Below are 19,935 nucleotides of genomic sequence, written 5' to 3' on the forward strand. Positions count from 1 at the left end.
ATATTGTTTATTTACATTGTAAATTTGTTGTTTGCAGATAGGAGCATTTGAGAGTTTATTTTTGCAGTCGTGAAGGAAGGTTTGTTTTTCTATCAAACAAAACAAAAGCAAACACAATCATTCCCCCTACTGACTTATATAAAAAAAAAAAAAAAAAAAAAAAAAAGGTAATCTAGCATTTCTCCAACATATTGTTAACCATTAACAAAGGAAATTAACAGTCAGAGGTGTTAAGCAAAATCAGTCTTTTTGTCCTCGTCTTCTACTTGCCAAAATTCAGTTTAGTATAAACAAAAGCAGATTCTATTGTAAAATAGATGGGACAAAGGGGATTCTAGGCAACTGAAAACAGACCAGCCATGTTCCAAAAAGGTGAGGAAGAATGTGAGGCAATGGTGTGCTGAGCAGGTAAATTCAGAGCATGGTGTCCCTTTCTACTCAGTCCCCAAAAATACCAACTTCCCAAGACGTGAAATGTCTCATTACTTCTCTCCCTCTTCAGAACCATAGTTTATTCATCTTAGAACTTATGATAACATATGCCAAGTGTAAATCAAATGAAGAAATAAACATGTATAGCAGTTAGGGAATGGAGATTGGTATTCAAGACCCCTGTGTCCCTGAAAACAATGATGCCTTTACTCCTTTTAGGATGTTTTTATAAATTTTACCTTAAGCAGCTCTACATAACATAAATATTTCACAGGAGCCTTAGTAGGTTAGATACCTGTCTCCTGCTGACATTCCATTGTGCACTGGCTTTCTGCATGCAGTGGTTCTGATTACTTCACATGAACGTTATGAAACAGTATAACCAGTAAATCACCAGAAAGCTCTCCATGAGAGCTTCTCTAAGTGCAAAAATTATTATAGCATTCCATGGGGAAAAGAGCATAAGGAATTCCAAGAATTTAGTTTACTGGAATAGAAGCTAAGTCAATAGAAACTCGCTATTTGACATATCCCACAGCTTAAAGAACTAGTGTGCTGTATTTTTTTTTGAAACAATCCCTCCATGAAAAAGGATGATAATGACACTGCTGGCTGCTCTGCCTCAAGAGGGAATTGTCCATCTGCTAGCAAATCCCTGAATCTATATTATTATTAAGCAGTGTTTATAGAAGTAGCAGAGCACCCTTGGCACATGAATAAACCAATAGGGCACATTTTGAGACAGTAGACTTTTTTAGTTAAGATTCTGGGATCGTTTTCTTTTCCTACATAAAAGAACTGTGTTTCAAGATGAGCTTTATTAGGAAGCTCTGCTGGGAGTTGATGTTTTTATTTTCTTACAGAGGAAAACTTATTTCTCTGAGAAGAGCTCCATCTCCTCACACATAAAATAAGAAAATATACAATTGGTCCCTCTAGTTTTAATTTGCATTTTATGATTACAACTAGATTAGAATTTTATACATTGCCTGGTTATTTAGAAAAAGCTGCTTTTATACTTCTCACAATTTCCTAATAAAAACAAAATCACACATAGCTTTTTTTTTTTTTTTACTTTTGCTAATAATGCATATTAATATGAATAGAAAAATATAGCCCCTTATCACTAGTGCAACTGTCAGATAAAGATCCTCACTAGTATTTATAATTAAATAATTTGTTAAAAATGTACGAGGACTACTTCAGTCCTTATAGGACTGAAGTTGAGGTGGGAAGGGTGCAAAGGTATCATAAAGCCATGTTTCCCTTCCTTTAAAACGTGCTTCACTGATGGGATATACAGTACAGAACCTTGCTCTTTACAAATAGCATTCATATAGAATCACAGAATAATTTAGGCTGGAAGGAATCTTCAGAGATCATCTTGCCCTACTTCAGGTTACATGGGGCACTGTCCAGTGTTGAAAATCTCCAAGGATGGAGAACCCACAACCTCTCTTGAACAGCCTGTTCCAGTGTTTCAGCTTCTTCATTGTGAACATATTTTCTCCTAATATCTCATCAGAATTCCCTTTGCTGCTGCATGTGATGGACTTGATGATCCTTGTGGGTCCATTCCAACTTGGGATGTTCTACGATTCTATGTGTCTATCTCCTCTCAACCTTTTGCTGTGCACATTTGAGTAAAGCTCTGCTTCCTGTGCATCCTCCCATCCAGTGGCTATGGGCAGCAATTAGGTCCCCCCAATCTCTCTCTTTCTAGGCTAGACAAGCCAGGTACCATCAGCCCCTCCTCATGTACCAAGTACTTCAACCTCTGCACACGCTGCTGGCCCTGCACTGGACTCCCCCCATATCTTTCTTGTATACAGCAAAGCTTTATTGGGCCCAGCACCCCAAATATAGTCTCGCAGATGTTGACTACAGGGAATTATCACTTCCTTCGATGTGCTTCCTAGGGTCTTATTAAATGCAGCCCATCATATACTTCAACTTTCTTGCAGACTGGGTATGCACGCTACTGATGAAGATTTAAGCAGTTTTTATACATTCATGCCTTCTTGTATATTATGGTCTAGTGTGATGATGAGTCTCTGAGTTGCACGTATTACCAGAATGCAAACATACATAGCAAAAAAATGATTTAGATAAAAGAGCAAGAGAAGCGAAGTCCAGTTTTGGTGGAATAGGTCATTTATAAGATAGGCCAGACTTAGGAACACAGAAAAATATATTTGCTATTGAAAAATGCAACCCCAGTGAAAAGTTTGTATTTCTAATACTCAGCATATAAGTGTAACTGTAAATGGGTTCCTACACTCTTGTCCCTTCCCTTCTTAAACTAAGAAGATGCCAGCTGAACTAATCATGATAATTTATCTTCTCCTGGAAGCTTATTTGGCGGGAATTGGGGAAAAAAAATCAATTTATTTCACAATAAGCCGATAAAAGTAATCACAGGAAAGTTATCTTTAGGCACAATGGTAGTGTTAAGTACTTTTTGTTTGAGTGATTTACAGCCTGACTGAAAACTATTTGAAAAATGATGAAAGCAACTCTTACTTCAATGAGTTTAGAATCAGACCCTTAGAAGTAACATTTTTATGCGTGTTCTAGTGATTAGCATTATTGAAAAATAAGGATATGGCTGTTAATTGCTCTCCAAAACACAGTGTTTAGGCAGCTTTATTTTTTATTGTTGCAGAAAACAAATATACTCTCTAACATACCATAATGAGCTGGTCAACATGTTTTAAAATATCACCTGGCTTTATGTGCTACAAAGTATTAAAAAAGAGTCTCCTGACACATACTTTGCATACCTTGAGGTCCAATTTTCAGACTAACAGAAGGTATTTTTGTTTTCATTTTTTTCCCCTCTTGTTTCCCTTTAAAGACTCAGATTTCCAGGCCCTCTATAGCATCCTGCTTCATGATCTACCCTTTAAGAATAAGCATAAAAGGCTGATAGACATACTTTTTTTTTTTTTCATCTTTATTCTATAAAGAAGCTAAAATCTTTCAGCATACAAACTTTGTAATTCCAACTTTTTAGTGTATTTAGGACTCTATTCAGTAATTAGTATTTTATTCACTTAAAATACTGAAACCAGCCTTCCAGTACTTCTCATAAATTAGAATTAATTCTCAATTTAAAAAGTCTAGCAGCATGACATTCTAAAATAAGAATTGTGCTAGATTTCCCATGTTAAGCTGAACAACACTCTGAAAATATGCATAAAATTATGATGGTAGTCTCCTGAGTGAAAAAAAATATATATTATAAGGTGAAATTCATAGATGTAATGATGGCTTTCCACACCATTGAAGTCATAAAGTCATCTGTAGGGTTCTGCTAGCAGAGGAGATGCACAAAAGTACCAGTGAACCATCCAACATGCTGCAGAATCAGTTTTGGCTCTAGCCCTGCTTTGGGATCTAATGGATCCTGATCCACCAGTGTCTCAGGGAACGGCTGCAACTTTGTGTTTATATGGATAGAGAAGAACCTAGAGAATGTGAAGCTTCAAAAACAACCACTAGAGCAGCATGATAGCATGGAGGGAGGGATGGATGAAATGTGCTTTTGAAGTTTGATTCTGGAAGTATGAATATCATCTCCCATCTTCTTGGCACCATACTTGGATTCTAGACAAGTGAACTCCCTTTAAACACGTGATACAGTCATAGAATCATTAAGGTTGAAAAACCTTCAAGATCATCTGGTCCAACCACCACCCTACCACCAATACTACCCACTAAACTATGTCCCTAAACACCATGTCCAATCATCAGAACAGTAAAGTGGAAAACATGCAGATGCAGGTGTAAAATCTCCTATGATATTTTTAAACAGTACATTATCTGCGTGTGGGTCTTTTCATGCATATATCACTAGTATGAAACTTCTTCATATCTATGTAGAACTTGAAGTATACTGTGCATAAAGTTGAGGACTTCTTATCTATAGCTTTCACTTCTCATATGAACTGTATGGACAGACACAAGTATCTGTGGCTGTATCTAAAAATTTTCATTCAACATGAGTCTACTTACAGTGCACTGATTTACAACCTGCAATATAGAACTAAAATTTTTGATTTGACAATTACAGTGGCTTCTGTAAAAGCAGGATATAAATTTAGAAATCTGCATTTTTATTTAGACAAAAGCTTAGACTGGTAAACAGTTTGGAACTGAAAATTTACCATTCATCTGATCTATCAGAACATTAATTGTAAGGTTCCATACTACGATGTTTGTATAACCACAAAGTTGTTTACATGCATGGTATGTAACCATGGGAAAGGATAGGTAAAAAATCCTCAAACCTAGGAATGTCACTCAAGCCACTCTTTTATCTGAAGTCTGTTAACTGCACAGTTTATAAACCAATATCATCTACCATTAACAGTTCTTTCAACTGCACAGGATCCTCAGCTATTGAAAAATCAATTCAGTAATTAACAGTGAAAACAATCTCTTCATTCGAATTTTGTTTATTCCTTTAATAGATCAAAACTATTTTTTGAGTATTGACAAATTAATTGAGTAGAAATAAATTACCCAAACTTTTTTGGATGACTAAGACCACACAAATCATTACCTAAAAGTATCATTTCCTCTTCTTTGCTTAAAAGTCTTAGTACCTAGCTTGGTCTCATTCTACATACATACTTTCTTCAGATGAATCCACTCTGCCACCCTTGGAAGTGTAGACTCAATCTCTGCTCTTAGAAGCAAAAGCTGTAGTCAAATTCATTAGTAATGTCATTTATTATTATAATACTTTTACTACATAATATATTTTCATCTGGTACGGCCCAAACCCATGTTTTCAATAACGTATGTTACAAAGTTTACATGGACAGCATGCAAAAACTATGGAGAGAATTCAAAATTTAAAGAGATTATGGCTTTGTTTGTTTGTTGTTTTTCTTTTAACAGAATTGTTAACTATCTTCACACTTTGCACAGCTTTCATGGTTTACTGCTTTCAGTAAAAATCTAACTATTCCAACTGGAAGCTTTATTCAAAACATAATGATGCCAAAGCACAGTTTCTGGATAGGGGCTTTCTGTCATCCTAAATAAGGAAAGGTTTCTATTTTTTAGTAATACAGGAAAAGATAGTTTATCATCCTGTTCTCTGTCTACAATTTTCTCTCTTATGAAGATCCCCTACCTGACCATTGAATATAAAACAACTTGATAGTTTTGAAATAACGACAATGAAATGAAGCAACTTAATTCTAAATTCTAAACTTAATTCAGTTCTTCAGCTACTTATATCTTGGAATATTATATATTCTCATTATTTCTTCCTGAACTTTACTTATAGATGAAGGCTATCTAAAGAAAAATTATATATGAGCCTCTTGTCAGCCTGCCTTATATCTATTTCTTTGTCATGAAAACATGACACTGATGCTATTATAAAATTTCCTAACTACACACTTTTTAGTGTCTTTTACTTTAATTACATATAATATAGTGATATATACAATCATAGATGGAAAGTAAAACATGTAATGCGTTTTCATGAAATTTTCATTTCATACCACCCATTTGACAGAACGATTAACTAGAGATGTTTGAAATGAATACTCATTATATCACTCATTTAGTATGCTATTTTACTACATAGCATGTGCACTGCTTAGCAGAATTCAAGTTGTACTGTTTCTTACATTAAGAGAAAGCTGCCACTAAAGCATTTTTTTTTTCTTAAAACAGTTATCTTTTTTTGTTTTGTTTTGTTCTGTAATTAACCTTTGTGCATGTTACTGTATTATCATAACCATTCACACAGAAGTAGCAATTCACTGTGATCACTTCTAAACAAAGTTCAAGTGGGGGCTAATGATGTCTTCAATTTTTATGGAGGAAAAATATGGCAGAGTTAGTGGCTGTGTTCTTGTGACACAATCAGAATGAAATGAACCTAACCAAAATGCCCTCAGAGCCTTAGCTTCAATAACATTACATGCTGCTGTGAAAGAAAGGACAACCTAAGGTCACTAATTTTTACCTGGATGATTTGCAAAATGTCATGTTACATACCTTGGTAGGATATGGGATTTCTTTGTTTTTAAAATGTTTGCTTTGGCATTTCAATTTCTTAGTATAAATGCAATTCTCTGTTTTGAAAGAAATATGAAATGGAAACAAAACCCCAAAACACTAAGAGGTTGGTAGCATGTCAACAGTGTTAACAGTTTGAAGTGTTCTAAATTCTGTGTGAACAACTTCACATGCATTATAATAAAACAGTTTCAGGAAGCATATCTTTATAATAATCAGTTTTTATAAGGGAGGTTGTCAGCTGTGTTAAGATGATACTCTACACCTAAAGACAAAAACCTGAAGCACAAAATAAATCATCAAGATACTAAAACAGAATTCCTATTAAAGCTTACAGAATGGAGGTGCTACAAGCTATCCAGACCACAGCGTAATACTGTGACTTTCAAAGACTTTAAAATCACAAACATAGGAGAAGTATGACTATGATCATTACAGAATACACAGATTTTGGGAGATAAGCACTATTTTTGGATTTCCAGTTGAGATCATCTTTGGCTTGACTTTTCAGAATAGCCTAGTATCCACAAGTCCAACTTTGTCAGTTCACACATTGCTGCAGATACTACACATTATAAAGCCAGTGTTTTTGTTTGTTTGTTTGTTTTTTTGTTTGTTTTTTGAGAAGCCTAAAATGAAACTCTTTGTTAATCTCACCAAATAATCCAGTAAGAAGATTTAGGTACATAATCAAAGCTTCATGATATTCTTTTCCATCTATTAAGTGGTGCCTTCTCCTGATGATCATTAAAGAAATGGGAGCCAGTTAACAGTCTATATTTAGACATTGATTCTTCCATCTCATCAGAGAATATATTAAATGTCACATTCTGTTGCACAGCCAATTAGAGAGGTAAGCACATCCAAAAAAAAAAAAAAAATCCTGCTGGTTTTGTTACCAGCACAGCATGGGATGGAAAAAAAGGCAGTATCCAGCCAGGAAAAGTAGTGAGAGGAAGACTATAATAGTGCTGACTTAACCAGCTTTTTTTGCCTTGAGTTAAGAAGATGAAAATAAACCAGTTCAATTTAAAGCATGTATAACCTTAATGGCAATTCTGGGTCTCAACAGTTAGCAGTATGAACTCATGTTTAACTGAAAGAGATCTACAGAAGGAAGGAAGCTGAAATTTTGCCTGCCAGCACAATGAGGCACAAGTAAGAAAACAATATAATTTTGAATGCCAGTATATGACAATTTTTCAAAAAAAATCTAAAAAAAAACCAACAACAAACAAAAAACATAAAAAATAAACACTTTTTCTTTAGCAGTCAACATTTTCATATGACTTAACAGCTATTTTAATCTAGTGGCCTGTGTAGAAGATGTATCAACTACCACTTATTATAAAAATATGCCCATGACTTTTAAAATGTTTTAATTTTAAATTTATTTCACAGAATCAAAGAATCACACAGAATTTCTAGGTTGCAAGAGACCTCAAGATCATCGAGTCCAACCTCTGACCTAACGCTAACAGTCCCCACTAAACCATATCCCTAAGCTCTACATCTAAACGTCTTTTAAAGACTTTCAGGGATGGTGACTCCACCACTTCCCTGGGCAGCCTGTTCCAGTGTCTAACAACCCTTTCAGTAAAGAAGTTCTTCCTAACATCTAACCTAAAACTCCCCTGGTGCAACTTAAGCCCATTCCCCCTCGTCCTATCACCAGGCACGTGGGAGAACAGGCCAACCCCCACCTCACTACAGCCTCCTTTAAGGTATCTGTAGAGAGCAATAAGGTCACCCCTGAGCCTCCTCTTCTCCAGGCTGACCACATTATTTATATAACATTATGTAATTCTACACAGCAAATATTAACAGCCACTTCAAACATTAAACAAGATGAAACAAGCCTCTTACTAACAGAAAGAAAGTAAAGCAAAAAAAAGTCTCAAAAATAAGTTTAAAGCAACAGATAAAAAAGAAATTCAAGAAAACAAACAGAACTAATCCTACTAGACATCTGTGTATTTTAATATACACCTTCTTATAAAACTGCTTAGTAAAGCAAAATTTGTCCACTGTTTCTCCTTCTGTTTTTACTTTAACCAAAGAGAAAGAATGTCAATATCTTCCTTAAAATAAATTAGTCTTTCTATTAGGAGGAAGAGGAAGCAGAAGAGTGATTTATAATAGAGAGTCCCAAATTCATTTTAGAACTGAACCAAATAGAAATTTAACACCGAAAAGTTTTGCACAGGCAAGCCAAATATTTTATATTGAGCAATGCTAAATCTAGAAGGCAGGTAATTACTTTCAACTGTATAATAACAAATTAATTTTATTGCTATTGAGTAGCTAAAGTTAGTCTTTTTTTTTTGTCCTTGCACATGCATTTCCATATTTTTCTGTTTTCAAAGATAAGTAACACTGATGCAGTTTTGCTAACAAAACATTTGCATTAATAAGCTATTCTTTTTCGTTAGAAGACTGAGGAGCTTTTCATAACCCAACAGCAACAGGATAGAAGCCTTTCAGAAATTTATTACAGAAACAACACAAGAAAAGGTATGAAACGGGGTATCTTTTCTCCTGGCAATCTGGAGTTTAATATGTCACGCCTTTTTTCTCCTGAGGTTTATATTTCAACCATTGGCATATATCACCATCTTACTACACCATCAGCACAAGCAATCGGAAGCTAAATATTTTTCCTTGAGTACCATAGAAAATATTAAACACCTTTTTTTTTTTTTCCACTTAATTATCTTACTATTTTAACCAGTAAATATGTTTATGGGATAAAGTAGTTTAAGCAACCACTACATGTATTACAGCCTATCATCTCTCCCGTGTTCCCTGCTGAAATGATTTAACTCAGAATAAAGATCATGAGGCTTTCAACTTGAAAAATCAGTGTTTCTCATACCTTTTGTTTGATGATCATGTCGTTGATATCATCAAGATCACCTACTGTCACTCTCTGAGATTTTATCTCTCGGTCCAGTCGAGAAAGCCAGTCAGTGAGTTCTGCCCATGCCTTATTGAAGTCAGCCAAGGCTGGAATCTCCAAAAGCACAGAAGATGGCATTTCTGGTTTGAAGGTGGTGGTTTCCTTGGTTACCCTGGTTTGTGTATCCACAGCAACAGTTTGACCAGAAGTTACTGAAAGAAGAAAAAATAAATACTAAAATTACTGAATGAACAAACTATGAAAAATGTTTATTTCAGAAACATAGTTTATGCAATAGAAAGAGCTATACAAAAATAAGCTCTTTGTTTTTATATTATGTCTAATAGAAATATGAAAATTAAAGCTAAAAAGAATATATGAATTCATTTTTCTGTAGTACTCCTATTATAATATGTGTTTAATATTCAACGCTCTCAGCATATTCAGATTACATCCTGGGCCCTGGTAACACAAGAAGAGACACCTCAATATAATAAGAACACTCACTCAAGGTCAGTGAATTATCACTACACGAGTCATCTTCCAAAATCTAGTAGCATGGTTGGATCTGTCTTGAGGTTAAAGGCTGATTGAAAATGTGTAGGCTATAGAACCTAGTTTATCACAGTATGACCATATATCTAGAAACACATTTCTTCCATGGTCTCTAGCCACTCTGTAACTGTAAATTTGTCTCTTTCTGTTACCAGCAGGTATTTCCCATAGGCTCCATGACTGATATGGATGCTTTCACGAGAAATTTAACCTTGGACAGTTTCATCTTTTTGTTCTTCACAACTTAATATTATTATGTGCTATTATGTAGAAATCAGTGGAATATTTTCATATTGTTCAAAGAAAATTGACATATCTTGTCTTTTATGCCCTTTCTTGACCTAACAGCTGGTTGTTAAAGAATCAATTCATTATTCAGTGCTTGGATTGGGCAGTTTCTCTGCAGTCAACAATGCAGTTGACACAGAGAGCTACTATTGCAGAGAGCACCATGCAACAGACTGATTTCTACTTCTCAGTTATGTCATTTACAAATAGTTGGCTATAAGGTATCAGACTTTTCTTCCCTCCTGTTATCCATACAACAGCAATTCATTATGCATATTATGGCACAAGAGGCTACCATGATGTATTTTGGTTATTTTTTTCCCATTCTTTAAATAAGTCTAGTTCACAAAGAACAATAATAAAATAGATAAATCACTAGAACACATGCAGTTGCTGCAATGAGGTGAACAGAAGTGAAGCGAGTCTAAAGTGAAGTTAGAAACTTCCAAGTGAACAGTTCTTGAAAATGAAATATAAATTTCTGAAGGACCAAAGACATTCATCTGTATTTGTTTCCAGTCTCTTTACAGAGTAAAGATAACCAGTTTCCGGCAAGCTTCCTGTAGGGTAGGTTGTCTTTAAGTAAAAAACAGCAAACATGCAGAGTAAGTTGCGTTTTGTTTGTTTGCCTTTTTTTTTTTCCTATGAGTCTGAAATTTTTCCTTATTTGCATTTATGCCATTCACAAAGTAGGTCTGAAGTCCAAAAATGCAAGTAGCAGGTGAAGGTTTAGCAGTTTAGCCATAAAACCATGTAAAAGAGTAAATCACTAGCATTAACCAATCTTGCCAAGAAACTTAGCAACTCTTTTCCACTAAAGAGGAAAGGGTTGAGTTATTTCACTCCTGAATCAGTGACCTTCTTCATCAGTGCAGAAAGGGAAAAAGCTGTGCACAAGTATCAAAATGACTGTCACTAAAAGTAACAGAAGATGCTGTCAGCATTAAAAATACTGTATGATTACAAACAATTTACCAAATCAACTAACATCTATGTTATTTATCCAGCCTGAATAAACAGCAATATTATGATACTGAAAGTGACTCCTGTAAGTGGTGATTTTTAATGACATACACTGCAATTAAATATATTTATCCACCCACCCATATCATTATTGTATTTCTGAAGTGTAATCCTTGTACTTTTCCTTCTTGAGCTTTGAAATCACATACCTGTGAAAAACTATGAAATAATAGTTGTAAATGCTGTTCTAGTAAGGAAAGTTTTTAAATAAAAATCACACAAACGGATGAGAAAATGCATTAATCTTTTGCTGACATAGAAAGAAGCTTGTCAAGTTGGACTTCTGTGGGCTTTTTTTTTTTTATAACATCCCACTGTTTGCTACGACAGAGTATCTTGTACAGTTAAACGCTGTCAGTTTTTAATATCAAAAACAAACAAATAAAACCCTACCACATAACCCTAAAGGATCTCTTCCTTTTCCTGTTTTCTTTCCTTTTTAAAAAAAGATTTTTACATATACATGATTAATTATTAATCTGTGTTCATCAGGTTTTCTTTCATCTCTGTTGCAATTACTCCAGATATTATCTGCCCCATTATATTTCTTCTTACCTAAATTATGCAAGTGAAGTATAGATTACACCAAGATGATCAAGGGATTGGAGAGCCTCTCCTATGAGGAGAAGCTGAGAGAGGTTGACCATGGACATGATCATGGTCAACCTGCTCTAGGTGTCTCTACTTGACCAGGGGTGTGGACCAGATGACTTCCAGAGACCCCTTCCAACCTCAGCCATTCTGTGATTAGTCACTCTCAAAATTACTTCGGATATAGGAAAGCTGTTAACACTTTTTCTGTGTTCACTTTGCCTATAGCTGTTAGCACCAGAAAATAGGGAGGCCATGCACAGAAGGTAATGAACTGCACCCATTACTCACTAATGGACTCAAGTGGCTGAAGGTATGACTTTGAGCAGAAGACTCAGCTCATTACCTAACGAATGAGTTCTAACTCATGGTTTTAAGTCTGAATCTTTGGATTCGTGATGCCTCCATCCAGCCTTTGTTTTCTGTTTTGGAACAGATTTGTGAGGAGGTGTTTAAATAGTGAATGGTGCTTAGCACCCCAGATTCCTACTGTGCTGGCTAGAGAGAAACACAGCACTACTAGCTGCTGAACTTCCATGCTTTGGCAGTAACAGACATCTTTGCTATCCCTCTCCTTAAACCAACAATATGCCATAGTTTTTCTTTGCCTGTCAGCAGATGAAGGAGGAATGAGTTTGGCAACTACTTCTGCAGGGAAGGAGAAAAGGGAGAACAGATCAGCTTCTTCCTCAGAGCGGATCATGAATGGCTCCAGGAAATGGTTGGGTCCATACAGTTGGCAACTTTGGACATCAAAGGTAATATTTAAAACAAAGCCACATCAAGCAGAAAAGGGGAGGGAGACAGTAACAGTGCATTAAGATCTGCAAGATGAGCAAGGAAAGAAAGCTAGATAATGTTCCTTTAAGGCAAGAGGAACTTACTATAGAGTTACTTCTCACAAATGAGAACTATTTCATTTGTAGATTCATTTACTATTGTGTTCACTTGTACACTGAAGCTAGAAAATAATGTCAACATTAAAAAAAAATGTATTATTAGTTACTTAGTTTGGCTGAGTTGGCACTTTGAGCTTGCAAACTTCAATGGTCTAAAATAACTCCTGGCTATACCACTGGAAACAAACAAATGAACAAAAACTGTCTGCAATGCTTTACCCATAAAGTAAGGAGAATTCAAAAAGGGTCAAGAAATGATCATTAATATCCTCACAATTACATGCAGTGTACTTCTGCCAATACAGTGCATGCAGTTTACTGGCAATGCGTTAGTTGTACTCTTTTAATGTTTACAGTCAGAAGGCTATTGAATTTTTCATCTTTTTTCAGCAGGGGAAGAAAATGGCAGAGAACTCTCTGAGCATCTGTCTCTGATGAATGCCATTTAATTGCCTGAAGGACAAAATAATGTGCAACAAACACTAACTAGAAATAAATAACGAAAGTAAAATACCCTACAGTTTTTCACAGATTTTAAAATATTTTGTTTGCTTTCTGATGTTTTAATGATGTTCTTTAGAACTTTCTTCATTTGATATGTTCTTCTGCCTTCCTCTCTCTGGGCTGGGTATCAAAAAAAAAAAATAAAATAAAATCTGACACCATTATATACCCAAGACATAAATTCACGGAATTGTCTATATTCTCACTCCTAGATAGGATTTCAACTCCAAGCATCAGTCACAATTTCCTGTACCAATTCCAAAGTGTAATCTCTTTTCACCCTCTCCCCACATGAACTCCATGATACTGTAGGTCAAAGTGAATCAGAGAAAGTCTCATTCTTTGCAATGAGGCATTCCACACAGGTCAAGACACATGCAATTACTGAAAAACACCGCTGAGTGTTTCATTCCAGAATTTTACAAAAAGAGTTAAGTGCAAAAATAATGCATAAGCATTAACTTGGAGTCTTTACCAAGGGATGGATACTTAGGTCCACTTCCATCTGCCCTAAAGTTCATTTAAAGGCCTTGCATTTCCTCTGTGACTTAAGAGGTTCTTAGACGACACAAAAACAGTTGCTTATTTTGGCATTCACATAGGTTAAGCAGATGTTGTCTTATCTCAGAAGAAATCCCTATTCTCATTAGTATTTCAGGTAAATCAAAGAAAAACATTCTAAAGTAGAATATAAGTCTCCATAAGTAGACTTGGGATGTCTGATAAGACTGCCTGGCATCTCTTAGCTTCTTGCATATTTTGGTCTGAGTAAACTCAGAGTTTGCTGATTTATATATACATATATGTATAAGGACACACACACTTCTTCCTTCAAATGGCATCTATTCCAGAAGAGATTATTCTTCTAATGTGCATGGTATCACTGCTCTGAGCTTTGGCTTAATTTCGCAAGACTGTAAGTCTTGTTAGTGCTTTATAAGACTATAAAGCACTAGCAGAAGTGCACTGCCAAGTATAGTATCTTCTTTAAAAGCTTCAGGGTGTATTATCTATCACTAATGGTACGATAATATTATGTTCCATTTTGTCTTAGCAGTTAAAATATTCAAGTTATCGAATTATTTATAGCAATTAAGTTTAGAAAGTAGTTGCACTGTATGTTTCTCTTCTGATATTTATCACCCCTCAGAACAAAAATACCACTATAAACAGTACATCTGTCCTTTATTTCTCTTTCTTTCATGCTTTCACAGATGTAATTCATTCAACAGAAAAGCACAAATAATTGAAATTAACAGAGAAATATAAATCAATACCAATTACACAATATGTAACAACAGATCTTATTCTAAAGTAATTTATCCAGAACAGCCCAGACAGCTTCTGTGACTCAAAGAGGATAGATATTTTTTGTTTGTTTTGTTTTGTACAAGACATTTAATTTACAAAGCAAAAATGGAATGAAATTATTTCTTTCAAATATCTTGGTAACAAGTTCTATCCTATTGTAACACATCAGAAATGAAAATAAGAACTTAATCTTTCAACTTATTTAAAGGTTATATCAGTTCAATACCATGAAATGGCAAACCAAAAGGACAATTAGAACTTAGGACATTAAACCACATTGACCTATAGCTTTTCCAGTAACTTCTCATTAGTACTTTCTACTATTTAATAAAGAAGGAAACAATGCAGAACAGTAATAGGAGAAAAATGAAACAGAACTGAACTACCTAATGCAAAATCTAAACCCAATTAAACAGTAGCCTGAACTAGGTGTGATTTTCAGCTTGTTCACAAACCTTGAAATACACTGGATGAAAATCAAGAATATATATATTATATAATATATATAATATATTATATTATATAATATATAATATTATATTATTTATATAATTTAATTTATATAAATTAATTTATATAATATATTTATATAATATATAATATATAATATTATATTATTTATATAATGTATAAAATATATAATACATATTATTATATATTTTCATATGTTATATATATATAGTTACATAATATATATATATTGTGCATCTTGGCAATGATCTGTAATGCTAAATTTCAGGAGTGGAAATAACAGAAATGTGTCATTAAATTTCATTTCAAATATTAAATGCAGAAATAAGCAGAATGAAGTCAACTGAAGGAAAGCACTTTTTTCAACTCTTTTACTCTGCTTATTTCAGTGATGTGTCAAGAGTGTCAGACTTACAGCTTTGAACAAACCAAAATCTTTATTTAGCTACTGAACGGGAACAGAATGGACAGGAAGAATGACAACTTCTCCAAAAGCTTCAAACCCCTTCCAACACACCATATCAACTGGTGTCCTTAAGCAGAACCAAATCCATTCACAGGAGTGTTTCTAGCTATTCTTCCAAATGCTTTAAGTAGTGTCAAAATTTTGATTTTGCAGGAAAACCAGATCAACCAGGTCAAAGCTTTTTGATAAAGAAGAAATAACACAGTAACTTGCATCTCCAGCCTAAGGATTTATTTCCACAGTTAGCAATACCAAGTAAGGCAGATGACAGCTCTAAATCCTTTAGATAATGAGTAATAGTAACATACTACTACTAAACTTCATTTCTGTTTTAGTCAGGAAACTCACCTGCATTTGACTCTGAGGAAAACAGAAAAATACACGTAAATAATTCAGGCACAGTGTATGTAAACATCCAACTGATTGCTGTATGTGTTGTGTCAAATGCTTTAAATCTGCATTACTCTACCCTATTGTGACTCAAGCAGGGGCAGGTAGCAGAAAATCAATTGAAGATTGTAATATAATGATAGGTGAGTTTACAGATCTTATGACTCTTGCTCTGCTTGGACCTATACTTTTATTCAAAGCTCTCTGAAAGATATGCTGCTCAAAAGTTCAGTCATAGTGTTGTTGTCATGGTATTCCCTGTGAACCTTTCCTTAGGCAAAGTTCAACATGATAGATGGGCCCACTAAAAACTGAAAAGTGAAAGGCTAGGGATACAAATGGATCACTTGTACTGAGTATAAGAATTAACCTGGAAATGGAAAAGGTACCCACAGGAACCTTTCCTATAGTAGCTAAATTGTGGCTCTAAATTCAACTTAAAATATAAAAGTGATTACATTACCAAGGTTAATTTAACTATTAACACACACTTAAAAAGTTAGGTGAAAGCAATATTTGAAAAATTAAAGTGTCACCACGGTGGACTCACTATAATATAGAGATAATGCTTTAAAAATAGTCCAGGTGAAAAAAAGATTGAACTTACTGGTAAGGACTTCAAAATTTTCTTTTACAAAAATATATTCTTGTTTATGCAAATTGCTTATCAAATATAACTGTTAGATGCTTCTTTATCTTCATTAGCTTAAAGGTTACATGAAGAAATTTCTGATATCCAACAATGCTCCTACTAAAGTAAAAATAATAATTTCTTGATAACCACTAACATAATCTTTACAAATAAAAGTTGACCCAAATACTGAGATATTGGTACAATATTAATTGGAACTATGTTAAGGATAATCATTTATTGTAACAAAAACAAAAATAATCGGAAACGTTTGTGTGTTGTTTCCCAAACAATACTGTCTTATATCTTAACTGTGATATGAAGTGCCAGAAAACTCCCAGCTGAGACACACAATTTATTTCTAGCTTGCCTGAGCCCTGTATTGTCATTATTGATTTGAGTCTTCCCCTTAGGTTCATGTGAAATATGTTCCACGAGCCAAAGAAGAAAACTTCTTGAAGTAGGAAATTCAGACTCTCAATTAAAATGAAAAGCTAATATCTGAAAATGATTACCTGTCTTTATGGATGTGACTCAAATGCTCTTTTGCTAGTTTTAGTTTGTCATTTGGTGAATTCTTCCTTGTGAAGATTTCACATCTAGCCAGAGAGGCTACAGAACCTCAGATTGCATATAATGGTTTGGTTTGTATAAAACAAGATGAAGTCATACTTTCTCTTAAATGATTTATATACTTATCAGTTGAAACACCAAATGGAATACAAGAATTTTGGATAAAAGTATTCATTTTCTTCATTCACTTTCTTCAAACTTTTGACTAAGCTGCTTTATACATTCATTCATTCATAATATATTAATCTTAGATAAAGAATTTTACGTCTGATAAGGAAGAAAAATTTAAAAGCATTCAATGCATATTAATATTCATGCTTCAGGATGGCACTTTTTTTTTTCTTAAGTAATGATGAAATAGAGATATCCCTTTTATATAGAAATTAATATTTCAACCTTTTTCATGAGACCTTTGAAAGGAAACCTTAGGAAGTCAGTGCACAAGGGAGTCAATCTTATGGGAAACAGAAAAAACTGTTTCCCATAAGTACAAACTCTGTACTGTAGTAACAGTTGGATTCTCAAAGAAATTTATGATACTAAAAACTAAAACTAACGTATTTGTAAAACAGTAATCATCTGCTATACAAAAGTTCAGTCAATGGAGCTGATATTTGCCATATAAGGACTAGGTATACGTTTATTTTTTAAGGATAAAATTACCTGGTTGGTTCTTAATTTTTTTTAATTAAAGGAAGGGTTGAAGAAAATGTTGCAGCCTGTTTTGTCTGAAGCAACAGATGGAATTGATACAAACAGTGCCCTTATTAATTATAAATATAAGTTACTTACTATAACTGCTTATTTCTGCCTATACTTAAATTAATATTTTAATAGTGAAACAAAATTTCTTTTTTTTTTTTTTCTTTTATTCACTGAATATTTTCAGTAATTGATTTCTGCATCCCTAATTAACTTTCTCAATATACAGCAAGACACACCATCATTTCTAGGCAGTCTGAAGAGTTCTAGTTCAAAGAGTCAAGGAGTCAAACTTTTTTTTTTAAAAACAGCCTTTTTCTTTTTTAGTGCAGCATTATCTCTACCTCTACAAAAACTCTACAAAACCTTTCTTTCTTTTTTTCCCCTCACAAGACAGGAGTCTTTTAAGTAAGCAGTGATTGCAGTCGTTGTGGAAGATTTTCATGAAAATTAACACTGTACTACAGGAGTAGTGGTGTTCCTTCAAATACTGTCACATACTTGCCTTATAAAAAATGTTGTGACAACATCTGTCACAAATGATGCAGGCAACTCTCATTATTCCTTTTGTCAGTAAAAATAACAAGTTCCTTGATTCAGTTTGCAGCTTTCAATTGGACGTCAATCTGTATGACAACAATTTACATTTCCAGTATACCATTATTGTCATGTAACTGAACTTCAGCAGCTAGTTCTTTGATACAGGGGAAAAATACATAGTGCCAGCAGCTCCAATTTCTATAGTCCTATGAAAATCAGTCTGAAGAAGCTTTGAAATAATCAGTGCTGAAGAGTCAGCCTTATTAGCTAATACCTGAACATTACAGTATTCATGCAAAAATTTCCAGGTGTACTCTGATTCTTAAAGAGAAAAATTCCGCACAATTCAAAACCACTAAAAGTTAGAGAATGCAACATCTTCAGTTCTACTTTGTTTTTGACAAAGCAACTCCTTAAATCACTGCAAGCACCTTCTGTTATTTCTTCATCAGAAACGTTAAAATATCTTGCCTTGTACTACTAGTTCATGAAAATACATGTAATACTTACTTTTCAGGTCAAACTAGCCTACTGCTTTTCCAGCTATTCTAATTTGACCATAGGAAAAAATGCCTTTGGGAACTTATGTGCCCTCTGACCACTAATCTACTCTTGATGGAAATACCAGTACTTCAAATCTCGATGTGCATATCTCCATCACTATGTTTCCTGCTAGTCCACTCTGACACAAGTGAAGAAAGCAGTCTGTTTCAGTGACAAGCTTCTTATAAACAACAGGACTAAAGAATTTTATGACTGGAATAGTAGAGAAGATTATCCATCATTTCCCTCATCTTAGCTTTCCACAGTTTAAGAAATAAGTCTCACTTTCTTTTATTATCTCATATCCTCTGAGTAGAGCAGAAAGGTTAAAAACAATTATAAGCTTTGTTCCTCATTCCATCAGGCCTCCAGTCTGCTCATGATCTGTGAACGCACTTTCTCATATTCTTTGGTTGGCTGTTTCTCTGTAGAGCAGATTTAACTCTGCAGCAGTGCCAGTCACTGGAGAAACATTAGGAAGGAAGTCAGTGCCACTGCACTTCTCAGTAGGATATGACCAGCATGGCAATGAACACTATACCTTTAAGAAGGAAAAGCCAGCTTGCTTTCCTCCTTTAAAAAGACAAGTCAACAAAGAAGTACACAGAAGTCAAAAGAATTGTGTGCAGAATAACCTATCACTTTCTATTACTGTAGTGAATAAAAAAGATTTTCACATAGTGCAAATGCCAATAGGCCTAATCGCTATATAAAAGGAAACAGAAAGGAGAGATTACTGCTATTTGCAAGCCCATGCCATCTAGACGTATCACATCTAGGTATCACAGTAATTTAGGCAACTGTAACAGAAAAAAAAAAGAAAAAAAAAAAGCAGAATGAGCTTAAAGCATGAAAAACGACAACAAAAAAAGTGATCTAAAGCTAGAAAGAGTTAGACTGATTTAAAAACAATCAAACAAACAACAACAACAAAAAAGCATAAACCACTATTTAATACTTCTTTGCTAGGAACTCTAATGAGCTGAGAAACCACTTTTCTGTATCTTCTGGGATTAACCAGTTCAAATTCTTATTCTACCTATCTGTGCTATAAAATGACGCAAATCTGTTG

At 34.3% G+C, this 19,935-nt stretch overlaps 1 protein-coding gene across 16 annotated transcripts in view; it reads right to left on the reverse strand.

Moving 5' to 3' along the window:
• DMD (dystrophin) overlaps positions 1-19,935 on the reverse strand; it is a 1,236,775-nt gene that overhangs the window by 334,202 nt on the left and 882,638 nt on the right. For all 16 annotated transcript variants that reach the window (XM_072027522.1, XM_072027514.1, XM_038175527.2 and 13 more), the window contains one exon: positions 9,353-9,588. In XM_072027522.1, the coding sequence (XP_071883623.1) occupies positions 9,353-9,588 (236 nt within the window). The remainder of the gene's footprint in view (positions 1-9,352; positions 9,589-19,935) is intronic.

The sequence above is a fragment of the Anas platyrhynchos genome, chromosome 1, assembly GCF_047663525.1.
Source record: "Anas platyrhynchos isolate ZD024472 breed Pekin duck chromosome 1, IASCAAS_PekinDuck_T2T, whole genome shotgun sequence".
Lineage (NCBI taxonomy): Eukaryota > Metazoa > Chordata > Aves > Anseriformes > Anatidae > Anas > Anas platyrhynchos.